This window comes from Saccopteryx leptura, chromosome 4, assembly GCF_036850995.1.
Source record: "Saccopteryx leptura isolate mSacLep1 chromosome 4, mSacLep1_pri_phased_curated, whole genome shotgun sequence".
NCBI lineage: Eukaryota > Metazoa > Chordata > Mammalia > Chiroptera > Emballonuridae > Saccopteryx > Saccopteryx leptura.
This window is the reverse complement of record NC_089506.1, coordinates 202,014,175-202,040,993: the sequence shown is the minus strand read 5'-3', so window position 1 is coordinate 202,040,993 and position 26,819 is coordinate 202,014,175. Positions and strand designations below refer to the sequence as shown.

Sequence of the window (26,819 nt, the reverse complement as noted above, 5' to 3'; positions counted from 1 at the left end):
CTTCCACCTACTGCACTGTTTCAATGTTACCCAAGTGTGAACAGTTCTGGAGTGTGACACTGAGCAGAAGAGGCATGACTAGATTTTGGATTGGGACTTCCTGTTCAGTGTTCTTTCAGCCACACTGAAGTCTCACTATAACCTTAATCTGAGTCCCTGCACCCAACTTGAATTTACGTTTAGCTTTCTAATAATTCAACCCCTTTGGATTGTATCTAAACTGTCTTTCAAAGGTCTGACCTGTGGTGGCACAGTGGATAAAGCGTAGACCTGGAATGCTGAGGTCGTCAGATAAAAACCTTGGGCTTGTCCAGTCAAAGCACATATGGGAGTCGATGCTTCCTGCTCTGTCTCCCCTTCTCTCTCTCCTTCCCTCTCTAAAATGAATAAAGATCTAAATAAATAAATAAACTGTCTTTTGAAGGATTGTGGAGGAATGGATCACAGAAATAAGCAAATATTAAAACATTCAACAAGCACCATCTTTCAGAACCTGCACACGGTGCTATTTCTGATATATCATGTGCTCCCGAAGTACCTTTCACATTGAAATCTACTATTAATAACCACAATAAAAGTCCTTGAAGCAATGTCAAACTTTGTGCATATATGCTCATGTAATCCTCACAACAACCCTGAGAGGTCCATACTATCATCTTCAATTTATGAAAAGAAGCAGAAGCTTATCAAGGTTAAGTAATTTGCCCAAGGTCACGCAACTATAGGTAGTATAGCAAAATATGACTCCAGGGCCTAGGGTTTCATCTCTGTAACAGCCTATATGTGTGCAATGTCCATATAACTTGAAAAATTACCAAAATACTTTGGTCTGAATTGGTATGCTTGTAGAAGTTTTCATATAGTTACTGTTATATTCACAATATCAGAATTGTTAGTTTCAGTATGTGGCACTTTGTTAAATAAAAAGAAAAAAAAGAGCTATATTACTTAAAAATTTCACAACTTTTGGCCCTGGCCGGTTGGCTCAGCGGTAGAGCGTCGGCCTGGCGTGCGGGGGACCCGGGTTCGATTCCCGGCCAGGGCACATAGGAGAAGCGCCCATTTGCTTCTCCACCCCCTACCCCCTCCTTCCTCTCTGTCTCTCTCTTCCCCTCCCGCAGCCAAGGCTCCATTGGAGCAAAGATGGCCCAGGCGCTGGGGATGGCTCCTTGGCCTCTGCCCCAGGCGCTGGAGTGGCTCTGGTCGCGGCAGAGCGATGCCCCGGAGGGGCAGAGCATCGCCCCCTGGTGGGCAGAGCTTCGCCCCTGGTGGGCGTGCCGGGTGGATCCCGGTCGGGCGCATGTGGGAGTCTGTCTGACTGTCTCTCCCCGTTTCCAGCTTCAGAAAAAATAAAAATAAAAAAAAATTCACAACTTTTACATTATTAAGCACCAGGAAACTTGAAATCTATTTGAATAAGTACATTAACACTGCATATTTTCTTCAGTATTTTATTCAATAACTTTTCATCCTAAGAAAATGAAATGTGCCCTGGCTAGGTGGCTCAGTAGATAAAAGCGATGTGTTGTCCAGGTACACCAAGGTCATGGTTCAATCCCCAGTCAGGGTATGTACAAGAAGGAATCAGTGAGTACACAACTATATGGAATGGAATGAAGTTGATGCTTCTCTCTCTCTCTCTCACTCCCCCCTCCCATTCCTCTCTCTTCTCTCTGAAATCAACAGAAAAATATTTTTTTAATAAAATGGAATGTATTGTGATGGTTAATATCAAAATTATTTAAGGTTCAACTAGAGATGTGATACTGTATCTTTTTATAATTCTATTTTAAAAGCAAATAATGTACCTGACCAGGAGATGGTGCAGTGGATAGACGTTGGACCGGGACAAGGAGGACTCAGGTTTGAAACCCCGAGATCATCGGCTTAAGCATGGGATCACAGACATGACCCCGTGGTCTCTGGCTTGAACCCAAAGGTTGCTGGCTTGAAGCCCAGGTCGCTGGCTTGAGCAAGGGGTCTCTAGCTCTGCTTTAGTCCCCAGGGCCAAGGCACATATGAGAAAGCAATCAATGAACAACTAAGGTGCCCAAACGAAGAACTGATGCTTCTCATCTCTCTCCTTTCCTGTCTGTCCCTATCTGTCCCTCTCTCTGACTCTCTCTCTTCTCTGTCAAAAAAAACTAAAATAAAAGCAAATAACATTATCTTTCAGTTTGGCTATAAAACAAGTATGTAATGCAAGTTTAATAGAATACAAATCACAAAATTGTATAAATACATGGGAAAATTACAGAGATGAAAGAGTCAACACAGGTATCATTTTTTGGTGTCTTCTATTTCTCTCAATTTGCTACTTCTAATCCTAAAAGTAAATCTGCAAATATTTTAGAAAAACTGCAATGGTAAAAGAATAGCATGGAGATAAGTAAAAAAAGATGTAGTATAGTATCTAATGAATCAATAAATTTGTCTTATTCTTATGTAAACATGACTTATTATTTCCTTTATCTTATACATAATCTCAAAACAAACAAGGCAGCAATGCTTGTGAACCAGCTGATTGAACTCACAGCATTTAGACTGGGGAAGGGAAGGCAAGCTCCCATTTTAATTAACACACAAAATAATGTCCAAAACACTTACCAATTTGTACTTGCTCAGGCTGGCTGAGAGAAACAAATGCTGACGTGTCATCAATCCAAGATATCTGAATGTTACCTGTAATTGAATTAAAAGTAAACACTCAACCACTTAGATCTCTATCAGATTTCATTTGTATCTCTTATATTTCAGTATGTATGTGTTAATTTAGAGAGAGAAGATGCTGGTTTAAAATATAATAAAAATCTCACCGCTATAAAAAGGTAAATTGTAAGTCTACCACAGCAGTTATTTCAGTTAAAACTTCAAAAAAAAATAAACAAACCAAGGAAAAAAAGAGGTTCAAAAAATTTTCTTAGCCTGATCAGGTGGTGGTACAGTGGATAGAGCATCGGCCTGGGACACTGAGGACCCAGATTTGAAACCCCGAGGTCACTGGTTTCAGTGTGGGCTCATGAGCTTGATTGAGTGCAGGGTCACCAGCTTGAATGTGGAGTCGTAGACATGATCCCATGGTCTCTGGCTTAAGCCCAAGGTCGCTGGCCTGAGCAAGGGATCACTGGCTCAGCTGAAACCCCCCAGTCAAGGCACATATGAGAAAGCAATCAATAAACAATTAAGGTGCTACAACTATGCTTCTCATTTCTCTTCTTTCCTGTCTATCCCTCTCTTTGTCTCGCTCTCTCTAAATAAATAAATAAATAGCTACATACTATTCTGTTGAGGAGATAAACATTTACTAAACATTCTTATTACTGGACTTTTAGGATTTTGCTGCCTTCACTTCTCCAAGAATATCCAAAGAGCCTGACCAGGCGGTGGCACAGTGGATAGAGTGTCGGACTGGGATGCAGAGGACCCAGGTTCAAAACCCCAAGGTCGTTGGTTTCAGTGTGAGCTCATGAGCTTGAGTGCAGAGTCGCCAGCTTGAGCATGGAATCATAGACATGACTCCAGGGTCGCTGGCTTGAGCACGGGCTCATCTGGTTTGAGCAAAAGCCTACCAGCTTGAATCCAAGGTCGCTGGCTTGAGCAAGGGGTTACTCGGTCTGCTGAAGGCCCACGGTCAAGGCACATATGAGAAAGCAATCAATGAACAACTAAGGTGTTGCAACGGGCAACGAAAAACTAATGATTGATGCTTCTCATCTCTCTCCGTTCCTGTCTGTCTGTCTGTCCATCTATCCCTCTCTCTGACTCACTCTCTGTCTCTGTAAAAAATAAATAAAATTTTTAAAAAAATTAAAAAAAGAATATCCAAAGAGAACAGCCTAAATACTTAATTTGTTAAAATAAAGAAGCATTGCTGAAGACTTCAGAAGTCTTTATAATAAACCCTAATCAGAAGACTGTTCAATTAAATCTAATCACCTAGCCTGAGAAAAAGGAAAAAGAAAAGCTGCCTACCTCATACATATCACATATTGTGGTGCTCTCAAACATCTGTGTTCATCTTCTTGGACTATTCAATGTCAAACAGTGACCAAATGGCTGCCCTTCATCTTAAAAATAATTTATCCTCAACCTAGACTTATTTTCCGTGGTCAATAGTAAAGAAAGTCCTAGTAATAGTATCCTGCTTTCTATGGATTAAAAATAATACCATTTTGTGGGGTACTATTAAAAGTTCCTCAGATCATATTAGCACAAAGATAGCAGTATGCCAAATTCCCAAATATTCCATGAGATTAAAACTTTGTATATTAATATTTTTATGACCCTGCAGCCATCTATTCACCTCTGATCACCTAGACCAAAAGAAGAAGTCCTAAAAGTACATTTGTACTTTGATTTACTTACCAAAGGCATTGAAAAGCTGGTAAAGATTACTGGTTTTCCATTCTTTGGGGAATGTCACATGGAGAACATGATCGCGGTTAGGCTGCACTGCAAGACAAATTTTTGATAAAAGTTTGATACCTGAAAAGTTAACAATACACCAAGGATTCTGTAAGTCCAAGCTAACTTGGGGAATCGTTCTGAATGCCTCTTGAATACCAGACAACTCCTAAAAGCATTCTTAGAAATGGCAGGTCTCTGCCATCCCTGCCTAGACAGAACCTGTAACAATTGAACCCCAGTAATTCTATGCAGAAACATCTTTGCTCATGAAGTTGCTATAAAAAAATTTTTTTTAAAAAAAAACAGCTGTTCTGTTTGAGAAATTTCACTCAACATTAAGCTTTCTCCTTTTAATCTAGTTGTCCACGTTTATTTAGCTAAAATTAAATAAATAAATAACATACTGTCCAAATTAAATGTTCAAGTAAAGGCAGTTAGTTCTAAGTCACAATCTTGTGTTCTAATACCAGACCCACCACTGAACTGTGCAACTCTGAGCAAGAGACCTAACCATTTATGACTATAAACTGAGAATGACAATATTTATCTTGCAGAATTGTTGTGACAATGACAGATTAAAATGTAAATCTAATATGGAGTACAACACAGTATATCCTCAAATCAAGAGCATTGCAATGATTATGATCAAGTACAGTTCACTCTTTTCTATATCCCTGTAGTATATTTTAAGGCAAACATACTAAGGCTTGGAAAAGATGAGTGGGGCAATGTGGATAATGTACAAAATAATCAGAAAAAGCAGCAACCATATCCCAAATAGATTAGACTTCCAAGACTTTCTATACCAACAATAACAACAAAAAAAAAAACACCAACTAACCTTAAATATACAGTACTCCAATAATTGGAAAATAGAGAACTTACTGAACACAGCTAACACATCTTAAAATCTATTATGCATATACCATTATAAGAAAGTATGGGCCCTGGCCGGTTGGCTCAGTGGTAGAGCGTTGGCCTGGCATGGAGTCCCGGGTTCGATTCCCGGCCAGGGCACATAGGAGAGGCGCCCATCTGCTTCTCCACCCTTCCCCCTCTCCTTCCTCTCTTTCTCTCTCTCATCCCTTCCCGCAGCCGAGGCTCCATTGGAGCAAAGGATGGCCCGGGCGCTGGGGATGGCTCCTTGGCCTCTGCCCCAGGTGCTGGAGTGGCTCTGGTCGCAACAGAGCGACGCCCCAGATGGGCAGAGCATCGCCCCCTGGTGGGCGTGCCGGGTGGATCCCGGTTGGGCGCATGCGGGAGTCTGTCTGACTGCCTCCCCGTTTCCAGCTTCAGAAAAATATAAAAAAAAAATTTTTTTAAAAAGAAAAAAGAAAGTATGAATTTAAAGTTGAGTGGAAAAAAATATGGAGATATATATATATATTTTTAAATTCATTTTTAGAGAGGAGAGAGAAAGGGAGAGAAAGAGACAGAGAGGGAGAGAGAGAGAGAGAGGAGAGAAAGAGAGGAGAGAGAGAGAGAGAGAGAGAGAGTAGGTGGGGAGGAGCTGGAAGCATCAACTCCCATATGTGCCTTGACCAGGCAAGCCCAGGGTTTCGAACCAGCGACCTCAGCATTTCCAGGTCTATGCTTTATCCACTGTGCCACCACAGGTCAGGCCGAGATATATATTTTTTATATTCAACTCATGTATAAATTGGAAAATGTAAGTAAAAAGATGAATTAATCAAGCTCAAGGGTACCATTAACTTAAGCATACTATTCCTATGAACCACAAAAATCACCGTCTATTTTTAAGTGAATAAAGCTTTCTTCAGCTATACTTGTCCTGTTATCCCTTCCAGACCACACACTTAAATGTGCAGATGCATAAGAAAATAAAATTTCACTTACAGTCTGGTCCTTCCAAGTTTAGGTAGGGAATATCCATGATTCTCATCAGAAATAACCTACAAAAAGAAAAACAAGTAATGAACTAAGACATCTATTAAATTTTTAGAAGCCTCTTAATCAAATTACTCTATTTTAAAAATCATTTTAAAAGCTCTTAAGATCCATTTCAAAATTTTTCTCTAGGGCTAAATATTATATGTTTAAAAAAAACGGGGGTGTCCCCAACACCTACAATAGTTCCTGGCTTTCCGCAGCTTCTCAATGAGTATTAGCTAAATGAATGAAATTAGTGATCAAACTGTTCAAAGAAAGTCCTCTGCAGAGCTGCCTTGTCAGTCCAGAGAAACTGAGCAAAACAAATTACAGAGTGCTAAACATCTCACCAACCTATGAACAATTAATTGTCCCCTAAATTGTAGAGGTTACCTCTATATAATTGGTGTTTTGTGAGTTTAGAATAATAGCAGAGATGTCTTTTCTGAAGAAAACTACTAGCACAATGACATAAACTATAGCATCATTTTATGTGTACCTTCCAAAATGGATACAAAAACACTTTAAAAAGTACTTACAAATTATAAGTCTCTATAATACCATTCAATTTTCTCTATTTGCAAGATTATAGACAAAACATCAGGCATTCTGTTGTTTGTGAGATGATTTTAATTAGAGTTTTATTTAGATAACGATATATTGTACACTTCTGGTAGACTGCATTATACAGCAAATTAAAAAGGCAATTCAAATGCCCAACAAGCAATTAGTTTGGCTTCACTGACCCACAAATAAGACACTTTATTACCAAGCATTCAAAAGCCAAACAGGGCATGATTCAGTTTACAAATGCAACCATCAGCCTGAATAACACTGTTCTATTAACACTAGAAAAAAAAGAAGTCATGGTACTCTGTGGTTTAAAAACTTGTTGCCCAGCCTACAATTTAATAAACCAAATCCTATGGCTAAGAAACCAAATTTATTTTTAGTTCACTAATTTAGGCTCAAGTGTACTATTCTGGTTCTATTACCTATTTTATCCAATTTAATCAATACTACCTACTATGCCAGTAGACATTAAAACATATAAAGCAGTGGTCCCCAATCCCCGGGCCGCAGACCAGTAACGGTCCGTGGGCCATTTGGTACCGGTCCACAGAGAAAGAATAAATAACTTACATTATTTTATTTATATTTGTCTAAACAATGTTTTATTTTTAAAAAATGTCCAGATTCCCTCTGTTACATCCGTCTAAGACTCACTCTTGACGCTTGTCTCGGTCACGTGATACATTTATCTGACCCACCCTAAAGGCCGGTCCATGAAAATATTTTCTGACATTAAACCGGTCCGTGGCCCAAAAAAGGTTAGGGACCAATGATATAGCACCTAACACATAGAAGCACCTAACACATAGAAGTTCCTCCTAGAAGTAGCTATTCTTTTTATTGCCAACCAGAACCTGGAAAGATACTCCTGGGTTACAATGCTCAGTACTTTTATGCTTCATATAATTTTAAGTTCTCCATGTTAGTAAATTTAGCAATGATCCCTACATTCTAAAAACCAAATAAAAAATAACTTAAAAGTTGAGCAGGACATATCAAGTATCATAAAAATAATTTAATTTTTACCCCAATTTCAACAGAAGAATAAAGTTGAATTGACAAGATTTCATGGATATACTGCCAGATATACCAACAATCAAAATCAATTTCAAGATTTAATAATATGTGGGAATAGGAAAATTATAGTTCATCATTTCAACAGAACATTAAACAATCAAAATAAATTCAAAATAACTTTTGTAAACTTCATAACATGAAGAAATTGTGATACAATTTCAGGTTTTAAAAAGCACAAGTTTATAATTACTGCTTTGAAAAATACTGATGTCATTAAACCAAAAGTAAAATAAATACCAACACTACCCCAAAAAAAGCCAATGGTTTTATAAAAATTAACTTTGTTTTTCAAAATTATTTTAATATTGTTTTTAAACTTAAAAAATTAAGTCAAGGCTACCAGAACTGAGAGACCCAGAGGAAGTAACTAAGACTTTCTTAGAGAAAGCCCAGCTGAAAATTACAACTGTATCAACCTTACCTATCCTGTGTACCATCTCACCTGTTGTAGGGGAGAAGAATATAAAGCAAAATTACAAGTTCTCAGTCTGCAATTGCTTTACTTCTTATTAAATTATTGTATTCTTTCTAAAATCATGGGACCTCAGTAACAAGTTTAGGAGACCTATTGTCTTATAAACACAAATAAGGCACTTAGAAAGAAAAAAAGACACTTCTCCCTAAATGTTTAAAATATTTTTGAAAGATACATTTTGTGAGAAAAAAAATAAACAAATGGGACTACATCAAACCAATAAGATTTTCAATAGCAAAGGAAACCATTAACAAAACAAAATGACAATCCACTGAATGGGAGAACATATGTGCCAATGATACAAACAATAATGGAGTAAGATCCAAAATTTATAAAGAACTCATACCACTCAACACCAAAAAAAACTCAATTACAAAACTGGCAAAGAACCTGAACAGACACTTCTCCAAAGAGGACATAGAGATGGCCAACAGACACATGAAAAGATGCTCAATGTCACTAATCAACAGAGAAACAATTTTTTTTTTCCTTTTTCCGAAGCTGGAAACGGGGAGAGACAGTCAGACAGACTCCCACATGCGCCCAACCAGGATCCACCTGGCACGCCCACCAGGGGCGAAGCTCTGCCCACCAGGGGGCGATGCTCTGCCCCTCCGGGGCGTCGCTCTGCCGCGACCAGAGCCACTCTAGCGCCTGGGGCAGAGGCCAAGGAGCCATCCCCAGCGCCCGGGCCATCTTTGCTCCAATGGAGCCTTGGCTGCGGAAGGGGAAGACAGAGACAGAGAGGAAGGAGGGGAGGGGGTGAAGAAGCAAATGGGCGCTTCTCCTATGTGCCCTGGCCGGGAATCGAACCCAGGTCCCCCGCACGCCAGGCCGACGCTCTACCTCTGAGCCAACCGGCCAGGGCGAGAAACAAAAATTAAAACCACAATGAGGTATCTCCTCACACCTATCAGAATGGCTATCATCAATAAATCAACAAATAAGTGTTGGCAAGAATGTGAAGAAAAGGGAACCCTTATGTACTGTTGGTAGAACTGCAGATTAGTGCAGTCACTCTAGAAAACAGTAGGGAGGTTTCTCAAAAAATTAAAAATAGAACTAGGTTATGATCCTGCAATTCCACTTCTGGGTATACTATAGCTAAAGAAATCTAAAACACTAATTCGAAAAGATATAAGCACCTCTATGTTCACTTCAGCATTATTTACAATAGCCAAGATATGGAAGCAATCCTAGTGCCCATCAACAGATAAGTACATAAAGAAGATGTGTTATACATACACACTCACACACACAATGTAATATTACTCAGCCATAAAAGGAATGAAATCTTACCATTTTGGACAATATGAATGAACATAGAGGGTACAATGCAAAGTGAAATAAGACAGAGAAAAACAAGTACCATATGATTTCAGTTATATGCAGAATCAAAAGAACAAAATAAACAAAAAAAAAACAGAAACAGACTCATAGATACAGAGAACAGAGTTGTCAGATAGAAGGCAGGATAGGTGGCTGGGTGAAAAAGGTAAAGTGCTTAAGTACAAATTAATAGTTACAAAATAGTCGCGGGGGTGTAAAGTACAACATAGAAAATATATTGTAATAGGTATATATAATGTCAGGTGGGAACTAGAATTATCAGGGAGATCACTTTATACATTATATAACTGTCCAACCACTGCGCAGTACACTTGAAACTAACATAAAATATTAAATATCCACTGCATTGAAAAACTATAAAAAGATATCTTTTGTAAAGCAATATACAAACTATTCGTTCTCTAAAATTTCATCTGTATTTTAAGTATCATTCCTGCTTAAAATAAGTAAAACTGATTCTCAACTAAAACACTCAGAAGACTTTTTTAAGTTAGTTAATCTTACACTATCTTGGTTGCTTACTTGATACTTTAAATAGAAACTCCTTTCAAATAATTTATTAATGGCACTTCTCACTCTTCCCTTAGGCCTCCACCTTCATGTCTGGGCTTTACAAAGAACTAAGTAGGCCCAAACCCTGGAAGATCATGAAAACCAACTCAGTGTGTGACTTGGCAGACTGTGCTTCTGGAGAGAGCCATGCAATGGGGAACCAACTCTAAAACTGTGGCTGAGGGGCTATGGAACTGAACTAAAGTAAACTCTCCATGTCTCCCACCCCCTTATGCAGGGCTGCTTGCAAGTCACTCCTCTGGTACCATCCATGCCCTTTTGAAGTAAAATTAAAACATTTCATTGTATGCATGCCTCTTACAACTGGCTGTCTTAAAGGCCTACACTGACTTCCTGGCATGATTTGATAAAATGCTTCACATATGGATCGCTGGGCTAGACAGTTTTCATTTTAACTTGTGAGGAAATGCACTAGGTGAACAGAAATACTGACAAATATATGAAAAGATGTCCCTTTACTGTGAATAGTATTGAAGAACAATCTCTTCCAGAAGGCCTTTCATTGGGAGATATCAAAAAAGACACTTGGACCAACATTTGCATGAAATGTTTTTTTATATTTTAGTGAAGATTCAAGATGGTTGTAACTGATAAAGACACTAAAGAATGAACCACATTCCTGCAAGCCTTCTGACGAAAAGTTATCTTAGCACTTTTGCCTTAAGTATTGACACTAACTCTGTTGAAGACTAAAATTAAAATTCCCATTTGATACAACGGCCAAATTTACACCAGAATTTTATCCTAATAAACTGTATAACTCAAGTTCACATTCTAAATTCCATACAACAAATTTTATCCCCTTTGGCATTTGTCAGGTTTTTTAATGTTCTATGATTATACAACAGGTGATGCCGTTTATCTCGGCTTCCAAACATGTCTGGTAAGATCCAAGGGTAAACACAGTGTACTCCAGCGTATGCTGCTCTGCAGACAGGGTAACTTCAGCTCAGCCTCTTAATAGGCTGCACAGCATAGGTTGTGTGCAATGCCTTTATCTCCAGTCATCCCCCTCTGTTGCCCATATGCTGTATGGCTCTCACACAAAGCCATCTGCTAACATTCTTTCCCAAAAAGGGAAATATGACACTGTGACCTACAATATAAGAAAGCACACTACTCACAAAAAAATTTCATCTCGGTAGAAAACTTCTTAGAGGCCTTGAGCCCTTATCTAAATGTGGTTCCCCAGACAATCAACAGGGAAATCACCTGGGAACTTGATAGAAATGCAAATTTATGGGCCACACTTAACCCTATGGCCTCAGAAACTTGAAGGACTGAGAATCACTGAATTAGGAAGAATATATTCAAGGTTGTGTAGTTAATTGTCATTAATGTTTAATTAATCAGCTGAATAATAATGACCTGGGCGAACTTCTCCAAAAAAAGTATTAATGTTAATGATTTGTTTATATTAAATGAGTCTGGCTTAGAAAAACACAAACTATTAGAACAAATACCAAGAGCTACCTCAAAATCCAGGAAGCAGTAACATAAGGCCTCTCCCACTCCCTGAAACCAGCGGGCAACCGAAGTAAGCAACTAGGTTCTATGCAAGAGGTACACTGGGGGAAATTATTGCTCTCGCAGCTATTTTTCTCATTTTTAAGAAGAAAAATATTACTTATACTACTCTCTTGGCAACTCCCTGGCAAAAATACAACAGGTTTCTTTAAATTGGCCATAACTGAACACCTCCAGCAACACAAATTAAACCTGAACCACTGATACAGCACTGAAGACTGGCAAACAAAGAATCAGACACCTCTAACCTTATCAAAACTCTCCAACCTTACTAACAAGTTTCAGATGGAGTCTGGCAACTACAGAATACATTAGGCTGCTTTAAGAAGTACACTAAGACCAAAGGTTATCCCTTTGATGACACAACAGTTTATCTGAACCACTCTCTAGCTGTCCCATGAACAAAATCATATTGCAAAACAATGCCAGTATTAACCCATGTTACACAGCTGAGCTCAAGAAAACAAAAAGGGCCCTGGACGGTTGGCTCAGTGGTAGAGCGTTGGCCTGGCGTGCAGGAGTCCCGGGTTCGGTTCCTGGCCAGGGCACACGGGAGAGGTGCCCACCTGCTTCTCCACCCCTCCCCCTCTCCTTCCTTTCTGTCTCTCTCTTCCCCTCCTGCAGCCAAGGCTCCACTGGAGCAAAGTTGGCCCGGGCACTGAGGATGGCTCCGTGGCCTCTGCCTCAGGCCCTAGAAGGGCTCTGGTTGCAACAGAGCGATGCCCCAGATGGGCAGAGCATCGCCCCCTGGTGGGCATGCCGGGTGGATCCCGGTCGGGTGCATGCGGGAGTCAGCCTGACTGCCTCCCCATTTCCAACTTCAGAAAAATACGAAAAAAAAAAAGAAAGCAAAAAGGACAAAAGTGATATTCAAAAATGCGTGCAAGAATTCACAAAGATGATTAAGGAATACTTTGCTCAAGAGGCCCTGATCTCAGGGAACTAAAAAGATTATTAAAGTTCTTTAAAATTCTGCACTACCAAATCAATGATTCTATTCAGAATGAAAGAAAATATTTAATTTTGCTCCCATAGCATCATGCTTTCCAATGTGATATGGGAGAGGTACCCCGCTCACATATGGCTTTTAACCTGAGCAATATCCAGAGCCTCCATGTGAAATCGTAAGCTGAAGTCCTAGAAGGAGCATCTCGGGAGAAGTCAGGTTTTAGTCCTGAATTACTACCCAACCCCTAGCTTAGTGAAGCAAAGCAAGAGCTTAGGGTCCAAGCAAAGATCTCAGAAACATTTTTGTCATGCTTTAGGGCTATTTAAATTATAGCTTCATGTAAGGAGCAGAGCTCAGATACAAGAAATGAGTTTGCTGTCTGAGAACAAGCTTTGGGTAGACTGGATTTTCAAGGCAATGTGAACAGGCAGCGAAGAAAGGTATGTTGCTACAGATGAAAAGGACAACTTCCCATGTCTGCAGTGCAGAAAGAGGGCTACCTGGGCATCAGACTTCTCAGTCACACCTGCCCCCACACACCATGATCACCATAAAAAAACTACCAAAAGGGTGCTTCTCTGGATTGAGTGACACAGAGGTGTCTGAATACATGGGCTTATTTTATGCAATGTCAGATTTGTACACAGACAGAGACCTGAATAATCTAGAAGGATTTCTAATGTTACAGGATATCTTAATAAAGAACAGTGTTTATTCTATTCTCTTTCCCTCGCAAAAAAGGAAAAAGCTCAAGCCCTCAAATTCTTCATTCTTCCTCCTAGAAACTCAGTATTTCATTCAGTAAGTAAAAATTTACATTTGTTCATCTGCTTTAACTATACTTCCTAAAAGGCTTTTATCTAAAAAAAATTTTTTTAAAGAAATTTGCATTCCTCTCATAGCACTAACGACGGGTATACAGATATGTTGAGTAAATCTAATCTCAACAGAACTGAAGCACTGAATTAAGCAGTAGCTCACCCCAAGTCCCAAGTCTTCCAAAGGAAAATTGAATCCTTTAATGACTGCCAGCCCTACTGTACTGCAAGTGGTCTTGGTATTTCCTTTAGGGCACAGCAGTAAAAGCACTTCATAAGAACCTTGTATGCAAGGGCTCATCATTATACATATTTATGTGCTATAAAAAACTAATTTTATCACCCAGGGTAAGAAGCATGCAGACATCTCTCACAAAATAAGCTAATTTCTTTTGCTCACTAAAGCTCCTGTGTAAAATCAGAGGGCAACCATTAGCTAGCAGGGAGTTACAGTGCCAACAGTTACTTTAAATTCACTCAGGAGGGGAAACATACAATTTTCAATCTAGTCACTTGATGTTTTGAAAAATAGAGCATTACCCAACATTTGTCCTGAAGCCAACTCATGTCCTTTCTTAAACAGTTATACCACTAGAAAAAAGGGAAGAGGAGGAATAAAGGGAGAAAAAAAGAGAGTAAACCAGCAGCTCATTTGAACAGTCTCCATTAAATGAACCGCATCAAATTAAAATGGTAAATTAAGCGTTATACAGAGGCAACTTCTGCAGGGCCTGTAAAACAACAGATTGTAAAATGTCAGAGGAAACCAGTCCCACACAATCCAGTGGTCAAAGTAAACACCTTTTAGAACCACTGCTCAGGTTAAAAGAAAAATCTTTCAAAGATACTAGCATTATCTCTTAAGAAAATGTACAATTATAGAATTGTCTCTTTTAGAGACTGTCTACTGTGGGGGAAGAAACCATTCTTAGTCAAGGACAGAACTGGGTTATCCTCGACTCTGCCATTTCTAGGACCCCCCACATTTAGACTTAGCTCTAAAATGAGGACATTATTATCTACTTCTGAGGGTTGTCAGAAATGACAACTAGGTAACAAACTCTTAAGAGTGGAAGAGGCTCAATGGAGAAGATATATAGTAGCTAGTCTAAATTTCTTAGAGTACACTGCTAACCCTTGAATCACATAAATTAAATGTTAGTCTTGTAAATAACTATTGCCTACTTGCTCAAGTCAGGGCCAAAGCAAGGTGAGGAATACCTAAGAATGCTGACTTTACTACTAACTCACTTATAGTAGGCTGAATGGTGGCCTCCAAAGGCACATCCACATTCTAATTCCCAGAACCTGTGAACGCTGCTTTATTTGGAAAAAAGAGTCTTAGTCTAAGTTAAGAGTCTTCAGATGAGGACATTACGCTAGACCAGGGGTCCCAAAACTAAGGCCCGCGGGCCGCATGTGGCCCCCTGAGGCCATTTATCCGGCCTCCACCCCACTTCCAGAAGGGGCACCTCTTTCATTGGTGGTCAGTGAGAGGAGCATAGTTCCCATTGAAATACTGGTCAGTTTGTTGATTTAAATTTACTCGTTCTTTATTTTAAATATTGTATTTGTTCTCGTTTTGTTTTTTTACTTTAAAATAAGATATGTGCAATGTGCACAGGGATTTGTTCATATTTTTTTTATAGTCTGGCCCTCCAACAGTCTGAGGGACAGTGAACTGGCCCATGTAAAAAATTTGGGTACCCCTGCGCTAGACCCTAAGTACCATCACAAGTGTCCTTATAAGAGAAAAATAAAAAAGACAGGACACAACACAGAATGTGTTGGAAGCAGGCATTGGACTGATGTAGCCATAACCAGTTACCACAAGCTGGAAGAGGCAAGAACAGATTCTTCTCCAGAACCCCTGGGAGAAACACAGCCCTATCTATACTTGGTTTCAAATTTCTGGACTCCAGAACTATGAAAAAATAAATTTTTGTTGTTTTAAGGCACAAGTTTGTGGTGATTTCTTTTTTTTTTTTTTAATTTATTCATTTTAGAGAAGAGAGAGAGAGAGAGAGAGAAGGGGGAGGAGCAGAAAGCATCAACTCCCATAGGTGCCTTGACCAGGCAAGCCCAGGGTTTTGAACCGGTGACCTCAGTGTTCCAGGTCAATGCTTTATCCACTGCGCCACCACAGGTCAGGCATGTGGTGATTTCTAATAGTAGTCCTGGGAAACTAATATAATGCTCTACTATGAGAAAGAAAAGTTGATTATTTTTTTACCTTACCAAATTATTAAGCCAGAGTATACTGGCCCTTGCAGTGGATAGAGCATTGGCCTGGTATATGGAAGTCCTGGATTTGATTCCCGGTCAAGGCACAAGAAAAGTGACCACCTGCTTCTCTCCCACTCCTTTTCCTCCCTCCTTTTCCCTTTTTATCTCTCTTTCCCTCTTATAGCCAGTGGCTTAACTGGTTTGAGCATCAGCTCCAGGCAATGAAGATAGTTTGGCTGTTCAGAGCATTGGCCTCCTGTGCTGAGGATAGCTCAGCTGATTCAAGCATTGGCCCAGGATGAGGGATGCAGGGTTAATCCCTGTCAGAACACATGCAGGAGTCTATCTCCCCCATCTCACTTAAAAAAAAATACAGAGAAAATACTGGATTCATCCAGTACTGAGCACGGGTCACTGGCTTGAGCACAGGATTATCAACATGATCCCATGGTCACTGTCTTGAAGCCCAAGGTCGCTGGCTTGACCAAGGGGTCACTGGCTCAGCTGGAGCCCCAAGTCAAGGCATGCATGAGAAGCAGTCAATGACTGAAGTCATATCAAGCATCTTCTCTGACCACAATGGTATGAAGTCACAAATCAATTACAAAAAAACCCAAACAAACCTGAAAATCACACAAACACATGGAGGCTAAATAACATGTTACTAAACAATAAACAGGTCAACAATGAGATCAAGGAAGAAATCAAAAGAGACAAATGAAAATGAGAACACAACATCCCAAAATCCATGGGACACAGTGAAAGCATTCTTAAGAGGGAAATTCATAGCAATACAGGCCTAACTCAAGAAGAAAAAATCAAATAAAGGAAAATATCAAATAAACAATCTAACTGTACAGCTAAAAGAACTAGAAAAAGAACAAACAAAACCCAAATTAAGTAGTAGAAAAGAAATAAAGATCAGAGCAGTAATAAATGACACAGAGACTAAAAAAAAAAAAAATACAAAAAATCAATGAAACCAAGAGCTGGTTTTTGATGAAATTTTTTTTAATTAATTTATTTTTTACAGAGACAGAGAGTGAGTCACAGACAGGGATAGATATGAACAGACAGACAGGAACGGAGAGAGATGAGAAGCATCAATCATTAGTTTTTCATTGCGCGTTGCAACACCTTAGTTGTTCATTGATTGCTTTCTCATACGTGCCTTGACCGTGGGCCTTCAGCAGACTGAGTAACCCCTTGCTGGAGCCAGTGACCTTGGGTTCAAGCTGGTGGAATTTTGCTCAAGCCAGATGAACCCGCGCTCAAGCTGGTGACCTCGGGGTCTCGAACCTGGGTCCTCTGCATCCCAGTCCAACGAAGAGCTGGTTTTTGAAAGGATAAACAAAATTGACAAACTTTTGCCTGACCAATTGTGGCACAGGAGATAGAGCTTCAACCTGGGATGCTGAGGTCCCAGGTTCAAGACCCCAAGATCACCAGCTTGAGCAAAGGCTCGCCAGCTTAAGTGCAGAGTTGACCGCTTGAGTGTGAAATCATCTCATCAACATAATTCCATGGTCGCTGGCTTGAACCCAAGGTGACTATCTTGAGCAAGGGGCCACTGGCTTGGCTTGAGTCCCTGGTCAAGGCACGTATGAGAAGCAACCAATGAACAACTAAAGTGACACAACTACGAGTTGATGCTTCTCATCTCTCTCCCTTCTTGTCTCTCTCTCTTTCTCTCTCTCTAAAAAAAAAAAAAAAAAAAAAAAAAAGGATTGACAAACCTTTAACCCAATTCAGAAAAAAAAACCCAGAAAACCCAAATAAATAATATTAGAAATGAAAGAGAAGTAACAACTGACACTATAGAAATACAAAGAATTGTTAAGAAAATATTGCAAACAACTAAATGCTAAAGAATTGAACTATCGGCCCTGGCCGGTTGGCTCAGCGGTAGAGTGTCGGCCTGGCGTGCGGGGGACCCGGGTTCGATTCCCGGCCAGGGCACATAGGAGAAGCGCCCATTTGCTTCTCCACCCCCCCCTTCCTCTCTGTCTCTCTCTTCCCCTCCCGCAGCCAAGGCTCCATTGGAGCAAAGATGGCCCGGGCGCTGGAGATGGCTCTTTGGCCTCTGCCCCAGGCGCTAGAGTGGCTCTGGTCGCGGCAGAGCATCACCCCCTGGTGGGCAGAGCGTCCGCCCCTGGTGGGCGTGCCGGGTGGATCCCGGTCAGGCTCATGCAGGAGTCTGACTGTCTCTCCCCGTTTCCAGCTTCAGAGAAAAAAAAAAAAATACAAAAAAAAAAAAAAAAAGAATTGAACTATCTGGATGAAATGATTAAATTTTTATAAACATACAATTTTCTAAAATGAATCAGGAAGTTTCAGAAAATCTGTATAGATTAATTACAACTAATGAAATTGAAGCAGTTCTCAAAAAACTCCCAGCAAACACAAGTCCTAGATCAAATGGCTTCACCTCCCCTCCCCCTCTTCTCTCTCTGTCTCTCTCTCTCTTTCCCACAGCCATGGCACGATTGATTTGAGCACGCTGGCCCAGGAACTGAGGATGACTCCATGGAGCCTCCACTTCAGGCACTAAAAATAGCTCAGTTTCAAACATAGGTCCCAGATGGGCAGAGCAGCAGCCCCAAATGGGGGGCGGGGGGGAGTCACTGGATAAATCCTGGTCAGGGCGCATGCAGGAGTTTGTTTCTCTATCTCCCCTCCTCTCACTTAAATAAATTGTAAAAAAAACAAAAACTCATACATTCAACATCAAAAAAATCCAATTTTAAAACTGGGCAAAGGGTTTGAATAAATACTTCTCCAAAGAGGACCAAGAGATGGCCAACAGACATATGAAAAGATGTTTAATGTCACCAATCAACAGAGAAATGCAAATTAAGATCACAATGAGATCAAGTCACACCTGTCAGAATGACTATCAATAAATCAACAAACAACAAGTGCTGATGAGTATGTGGAGAAAAGAAATCCTGGTGCACTGTTGGTACAAATACACACTGGTGCAGTTACTATTAAAAACAGTGTGAAGGTTCCTCAAAAATTTAAAAATGGAACTGCCTTATGACTCAAGGATTCCAGAAGTATCTAGAACAAATCTAAAAAAACCTAAAACATTAATTTAAAAGAATATATATACCCTTATGTTCACTGAAGTGCTATTTACATTAGCCAAAATTTGGAAGCAGCCCAAGTGCCCATCAGTAGAGAAGAAGTGAATTATAAAAGCTGTGGTACATTTACACAATGGAATACTACCTGTATTACTTGGCCATTAAAAAAAGAAGGAAATGTGCCTGACCAGGCGGTGGCACAACGGATAGAGCGTCACACTGGGATGTGGAGGACTCAGGTTTGAGACTCCGAGGTCCCCAGCTTGAGTGTGGGCTCATCGGGTTTCAGCAAGGCTCACCAGCTTGAGCCCATGGTCACTGGCTCGAGCAAGGGGTCACTTGGTCTGCTGTAGCTCCACAGTCAAGGCACATATGAGAAAGCAATCAATAAACAACTAAGGTGTCGCAATGAAGAACTGATGCTTCTCATCTCTCTCCCTTCTTGTCTGTCTGTCCCTATTTGTCCCTCTCTCTGATTCTCTGTCTCTGTCACAAAAAAAAAAGAGGAAACCTTACCCTGTGAGATAGTTTGGATGGACCTAGAGAGTAGACTAAGTTAAGTAAGCCAGTAAAAGACAAATATCATATAATTTCACTTAAATGCAGAATCTAACGAACAAAATAAACAAAAGAGAAACAGATTCATAGATACAGACATCAGACAGCTGTCACACGGGAGTGGGGGTCAGATAGCTGGGTGAAATAGGTGAAAGGATCAAGAAAAAAAATAGCTCCTAGCCTGACCTGAGGTGGCGCAGTGGGATAAAGCATCAACCAGGAACACTCAGGTCGCCGGTTCGAAATCCTGGGCTTGCCTGGTCAAGGCACATATGGGAGTTGATGCATCCTGCTCCTCCTCCTTCTCTCTCTTTCTCTCCCTCCTTTCCTCTCTCTCTCTCTCTCTCCTTCCTCAGAAAAAATGGAATAAAGTACTTTAAAAAAAAAAAAAAGCTCCTAGACACAGACAACAGTATGGTGACTACCAGAGATAAAGGGGGTAGGGGAAGGTAGAAGAGGGTAAAGGAGAAATAAATGGTGACCGAACGAGAATTGACTTTGGAAGATAAACACACAATTCTATATATAGATTTATATATTATAGAGTGTACACCTGAAACATACATAACTTTATTAACTGACGTGACGTCAGTAAAATCAATAAAAATTATTTTACAAAAAAAAGGAGAAAAAAAGAAACAGTTCCCTAAAGGACAAATCTGTAGAAACAGAAAAGTAGATTAGAGGTTACCAGGGACTGAGGGGATGGAGAAATGAGAGAGTTACTGCTTGATGGTTATGATGTTTCTGTTCGGGTTAAGGAAAAATTCTGGAAATAGTGTTGATGGCTGCACAGCACAGTGAATGTAATTAATGCCACTGAATTGTACTTTTAAAATTAACACGACAAATTATGTTACATATATTTTACCATAATTTTAAAAAATTAGTAATACCCTATACCAAAAACCACTGTATATTTCAAATGGGTGAATTTTATAGTATGTGAATTTTTATCTCAATAAAGTTGTCAAAATTTTTAAAAGAAACAGCTCTCATGGCATCACTTAATGCTATTTCTTTTCTTCTTTTTTTTCTAAGATTTTAATTTATTGATTTTAGAGAGAGGAGTGAGGGAGAAAGAGTGAGGAGGAGTGAGAAGCACTGACTCACAGTGGTTGCTTTTTGTATGTGCCTTGACCAGGCAACTGGGCCCTAGAACTGGCAACCTCAGTATTCCAGGTCGACTCCATCCACTGCATCACCACAGGTCAGGCAGTTAATGTTATTTCTTTACTCTCTTCTCTCAATAAAAATCTACAACAGCAGTGGTGACTGCTGGGGGCAGGGAGGATGAGGAGGGTATAGATGAGATGAAAGGTGATGGGCAGAGCCTTGACTTGGAGTGGTGAACATATAATACAGTGTACAGACGGTATACTGTAGAATTGTGTACCTAAAACCTGTATCATTTTATTAACCAGTGTCACCCCAATAAATTCAATAAAAAGGAAAAAGATCTACAACTGAAAATGTTACAGAGCACTAAGAAATAACCATATGACTCTAAAAGTAAAACAACAGACAAAAAAAGATAACACACTCAAATCTTCTCCCTGAACACCACTTAGTTACAAGCAGGCTTTTCCTCTCCTCCCTTCCTTTTCTGATCAAGGTTTATAATTAACTACAAAGTCCTCCTTATAGGGTGTGTCCAGTACAAAAGGTACGATTATATGTTATCTTCTACAAAAGCAAAAAAGTTCTCCATTTGCTCCCAGTATCTGATTAGAAAAGCACATATTCAAAGTTTAAATGTCCCCTCAACAGTGACAAGCTGAGATACATCTGTCAGGCACTGTGCATTTTACATACATTCCCCCATTTCACCCTCACAACACCCAGCAAATGGGCACTAATATTCTCACTTACAGATGAGGAAGCTGAGGCACAGACAGGGTAAGTAACATGCCCAAGATTGCACAGGTGTAAGGAGTAGGGCTGGGATTCAAATCCAAGCACCTGATCCCTCAGCCACACTGCTCCATACTATACAATGGCCAGAAGTAAAGCAATTCTATTGAATGAATTAATCAAAGTTTTTAAACTTTAAATACAAATGGAAACCAATTATGCTAAGTGCTGTGGCACTCTCAGCTATGTCTTATCAATAGTACAAACTGCTATAGCTCCTGTTCACACTGGGAAGTGGAAGTCCCACTGGGGTGAGGAGGATTAGTATAATAGTTAATACAATGAACTAACTGTTCAGATACCTGACCTGAAGAGTATCCCAGTGAAGACATATTCCATCCATCACCCAGGACAATGAAAACAGTGAACACTGGAAATCAGAACAGATTAGCCCCTCCCTCTTATTATCCCAGCACCTTCTGCTCCTTAAGGGGCAGGCAGGACGAGAAATGGTCCAGTGAGAGCCACCTTGCAGGTGATCAAGCACCACGTTCCTGAGAGACAAGCGGATCTGTACTTCCAAACATGTGGCCTACCGACAACCGGCTACTGACCTGGTATGTGACCTGACATACAACACAGCAAAGCATGAATAGCAAGTGGATAATAAACGAGGCAAGTTCGAGTTGCTGTGTCCATTATCAGTGAAAGGGCTGGGAAGAAAGAAGGTGCAGTTGGTCCCTTGCATATTCAACCATCCCAAATAGAAAATATGTCACATTGTTGCTGACATGTACTAAGTGGTCAGGCCTACTGTACAGACTTTTTATTTTATTTTCATTATTCTCTAAACAATACAATCTAACAACTATTTACACAGAATTTACATTGTACTAGCTATCATAAGTAACCTAGAGAGAAAGTGTAAGGGAGAATGTGTGTAGGTTATATGCAAATACTACACCATTTTTATATAGGGGACTTGAGCATTTGTGGATTTTGGTAACTTCAGGGGTCCTAGAATCAATTCCCCGTGGACACTAAGGAATGACTGTACAGCCCTGATCTTCAGTCTTTTGTTTTCCTGTAGCCTTCAGTTTAAAATCTCTCTGATGTTAAATATGCATGAAGCACACGCACGTCACAAAAACAACTTGTTGCCAGCACATGATTGCTCTCCATGGAGAAAGGCGAGAAACAGTGGTGTGCTTTATTTTAGGCACCAAAAAGGTACCTACTCTCTCTGTAAGTATGGTAGTTACTATATACTGTATATATATCATATATATACCACCTTCCTATTTATTGATGCCTTGGCTGGATAACTCTGTTGGTTAGAGCACTGTCTCGAATCACAGAGGTTGCTGATTTTGATCCTCGGTAAGGGCACATACAGAAACAGATTATACATATCTCTCTCTCTCTCTCTCTCCTCTCCCTACCCTCAAAAAATCAATAAAAATAAACATTAAATATTATTTTAAATATATACTACCTTCCATAAATTGTTGTATTCACTTGACTAACAAAACTTTATGCCCTAGCCAGGTGGCTCAATGGATAAAGCATCATACCAGTGCACCAAGGTCACTGATTCAACCCACCAGTCAAGGCACACGTGAGAAGCAATCAATGAGTGCACAACTAAATGGAACAACTAAGTGGAACAGTAAGTTGATGCTTCTCTCTTACTCCCTCCCCCGCAAATCAATGGAAAAACATTTTTTTAAATTTTAAAAATGCTCCAAATCAAAGTAATCTTTTTTTAATTAAAAAAAATATGTATTTATTGATTTTAGAGAGAGAGAGGAAAGGAAGGAATAAAGAAGGGAAAGAGAGGGAGGGAGAGGGAAGAAGGAAGAGAAGGAGGGAGGAAAAGATCAAGAGTCAGAAACAGCCTGACCAGGCGGCAGCGCAGTGGATAGAGCGTTGGACTGGGCTGCCCAGGACCCAGGTTTGAGACCCCGAGGTCGCCAGCTTGGGCGCGGGCTCATCTGGTTTGAGCAAAGCTTACCAGCTTGAGCTCAAGGTCGCTACCTCAAGCAAGGGGTTACTCGGTCTGCTGAAGGCCCGCGGTCAAGGCACATATGAGAAATCAATCAATGAACTAAGGTGTCACAATGAAAAACTGATGATTGATGGTTCTCATCTCTCTCCGTTCCTGTCTGTCCCTATCTATCCCTCTCTCTCTCTCTCTCTCCCTCTGTCTCTGTAAAAAAAAAAAAAAAAAAAAAAAAAATCAGAAACATCACTCTGTTCCCGTATGTGCCCTAACCGGGGTTCGAACCTGCAACCTTTGCATATTGGGATGACATTATAACCAATCAAGCTATCCAGCCAGGGCCAAATCAAAGCAATCTTCCTCCCACTATGTACCAATCTAACTCACTGTATCATCTGATTTTTTTATAAGCAAACACTAAAAGGTAGGTACAGCAAAAGCGAACACTTCATATTTGCTGCCACTGTATTCCCATTTTATATCCATGTGATAACAAATTTTCTTCTGCATCACTGAACCAAAACCATAAAACACATTATGTTACCACACATACTTTTCTGAATCTCTTAGAATGTTAAATTCTTGGCCCTGGCCGGTTGGCTCAGCGGTAGAGCGTCGGCCTAGCGTGCGGAGGACCCGGGTTCGATTCCCGGCCAGGGCACACAGGAGAAGCGCCCATTTGCTTCTCCACACCTCCGCCGTGCTTTCCTCTCTGTCTCTCTCTTCCCCTCCCGCAGCCAAGGCTCCACTGGAGCAAAGATGGCCCGGGCGCTGGGGATGGCTCTGTGGCCTCTGCCTCAGGCGCTAGAGTGGCTCTGGTCGCAACATGGCGACGCCCAGGATGGGCAGAGCATCGCCCCCTGGTGGGCAGAGCGTCGCCCCATGGTGGGCGTGCCGGGTGGATCCCGGTCGGGCGCACGCGGGAGTCTGTCTGACTGTCTCTCCCTGTTTCCAGCTTCAGAAAAATGAAAAAAAAAAAAAAAAAAAAAAAAAAAGAATGTTAAATTCTTATACTTTAAGCAAGAAAAATTATATACAGGGGTCCTTAGGTTATGACTGTCTCGACATTCGACATTTCGGGTTTATGACACTCACATAAAAACAAAAAAACTGAGACGTGTTTCGGCTTACGCCATTAGTGTTGTACTTATGGACTACATTGGCGAACTAGCTTGGTTTCACACACTGGAAGAATACGCAGTAGCGCAGCTTATGAGTGAGGGAGTTGGCATCCTCCAGTATGCTTACCTACCTACACCATTTGGACTGTTAAAAGCGCAAGTGTTCCGTTTGTGTTAGGCTAGGGTGTGTTTTGACTTATACCAAAATTCAGGTTATGTCACTGTCATAGGAACAGAACTGTGTCATAACCCGAGGACCCCTGTACCAGGAACCTACCAAGTTCTAAGAACTACTGAAGGCCTTTTGCATTTCATGCATGCAATCTTTATAACTTCAGTGGGAGATGAACAGTGTTAGCCCCATTTTGCAAAGGAGAAACAATTTGTCCAAGAGTCTATCACTCCTTACCTTCAGCTTAGAAAGAACATATGGGAGGGTTGTCGCAAAATGACCTCGCTTTCTAGAGGAATCCTGTTCAGATTCAGAATACTGTGTTAAGGACAAGGTGGCCATACTATATTGCACAATAAATTTCAGACAAGTCTCTCTTTTTAACTCCATTACTTACAGAGAATAGCCAAAAATCGAGACTTGGTCATTTCCTTTCTCTAAGAACTGAGGTGCCTGACCAGTGGTGGCGCAATGGATCAGGTGTCGACCGGGAACACTGAGATTGCTGGTTTGAAACCCTGGGGTTGCCCAGTTTAGGCACATATGGGAGCTGAGGCTTCCTTGCTCCTTTCCACCACTACCCTTGCTCTCTCTCTTTAAAGTGGGGGGGCGAGGAATGGAGGTAAATGGAAAATAACCTTCCCAAAAAACCTTCATAAAAGGTATTCTGTAAGAGTGTTCCAAGTGTCTTGCAGAAAAAGATGACTGTTAATAAAACATAAGGCAAAAGTGGGATTTTGTGCTCTCTTTGATGCAAAAACAGTAAAAGGCATGAAGTATTTTTAGCTCTTCCCAGCCTAAAAGGGTATAACCAAAGGATCTTCTCTAAGTTATGCATTGATTAAAACTGACCACAGTTATAAAAGAACGTAAATCATTTCCTGACCAGAGCCTACAGTACAGACGAAGAGCACATTCCACACAACCTGTCATTAGCAGTGGTCTGATCCTTATTTCCATCGTTCAACTCTCTTATGATTTTCATTCTGACTCCAACAAAGTAAGGAGAAATATGGGAGGTGCCCAGACCATGAAAGAGACAAAATGGGCACCATGCAAAACCGTCATGGAATATTCTTGTAGACAGATATGGCTCAGAACACACCTTGTAGTCTCTCAGTCTCTGTAGACTGCTCAAACACCAGCTGTGTTGGTATCTTCTCAATAGTTAATTCAATGAAGCTCCCAAAGATACCTAATGCAGTCAAATGCTAATTTAGGATAATGTGGAAATAGGTAGTTACTTTCCCTAAAGGTTTACTTTTTAAACATAAATCTGGTGATAGCAGAATAAAATGTTATTTTATTCTTATTGTGCACTATCACAGTGAGCAGTTTAATGTCCTTTCAAATTTATGTTAGGACTATACATATTTGGTCAAGGTACACTGAGAAAAGCCTTGTGCCAAAACATCTAAACCCTCAGAAATATTAACAAATTTTTCTAAAATCAACCATTTGAGATGTTTATGGTAAAGGTTGGATGTTTTTAAGGGTAATATTGAAAAAATGTCATAAATCAAACCTTCATTTAAGTAAGAATGAGGTCAATATTAACACGAAGCTATGTCAAAAGAAGCAACTGCTTTTCCCACTTTCTAAGTGAGTTAAGAATGGATGATTGACTTTTTCCACCATCTTGGAGGCTGTGGAGTCTGCTGGGAACAGGACTTCAATGACAAATATGTCTGGAAGGCTGTGGTCCAAGGTCATTTTTGCCAGATATAAGTAGGGTCTCCAGAACCAGAGGAAGCACAAAACTCTTCTTAAAAATGAAGGTGTTTATACTCGAAATGAAATTGAATTCTACTGAAGCAAAAGATGCGCTTATGTTTACAAGGCAAAGAACACAGTGACTCCTGGTGGCAAACCGAACAAAACCAAACTCATCTGGAGAAAGGTAATTCGTGCTATAGCAACAATAGATGGTTCCTGTCAAATTCCAAGGCACCCTTTCCTGCTAACATCACTGGACACAGAATCTATGTGATGCTGTATCCCTCAAGGATTTAAACTTACTGAAAAATAAATAAATAAAATGGATGTTTTTTAAAAAAAAAAAAGGATAAAAAGAAAAAGAAAGAAGTGGATGACTGTACAGTGTGTCCGTAAAGTCATGGTGCACTTTTGACCAGTCACAGGAAAGCAACAAAAGACG

The 26,819-nt window shown here is 40.3% G+C and overlaps 1 protein-coding gene and 1 pseudogene across 2 annotated transcripts in view; one reads left to right on the top strand and one right to left on the bottom strand.

Annotated features, from left to right (window-relative positions):
• PARN (poly(A)-specific ribonuclease) overlaps nt 1-26,819 on the bottom strand; it is a 166,664-nt gene that overhangs the window by 92,600 nt on the left and 47,245 nt on the right. For both annotated transcript variants that reach the window (XR_010751159.1, XM_066382573.1), the window contains exons 19-21: nt 6,265-6,320; nt 4,366-4,452; nt 2,608-2,682 (exon numbers count right to left, since the gene is read on the bottom strand). Coding sequence is in view for 1 of the 2 variants with exons in the window: in XM_066382573.1 (XP_066238670.1) it covers nt 2,608-2,682; nt 4,366-4,452; nt 6,265-6,320 (218 nt within the window). In the remaining variant the exon portion in view is untranslated. The remainder of the gene's footprint in view (nt 1-2,607; nt 2,683-4,365; nt 4,453-6,264; nt 6,321-26,819) is intronic.
• Nucleotides 26,346-26,674, top strand: LOC136402501 (large ribosomal subunit protein eL33 pseudogene; annotated as a pseudogene).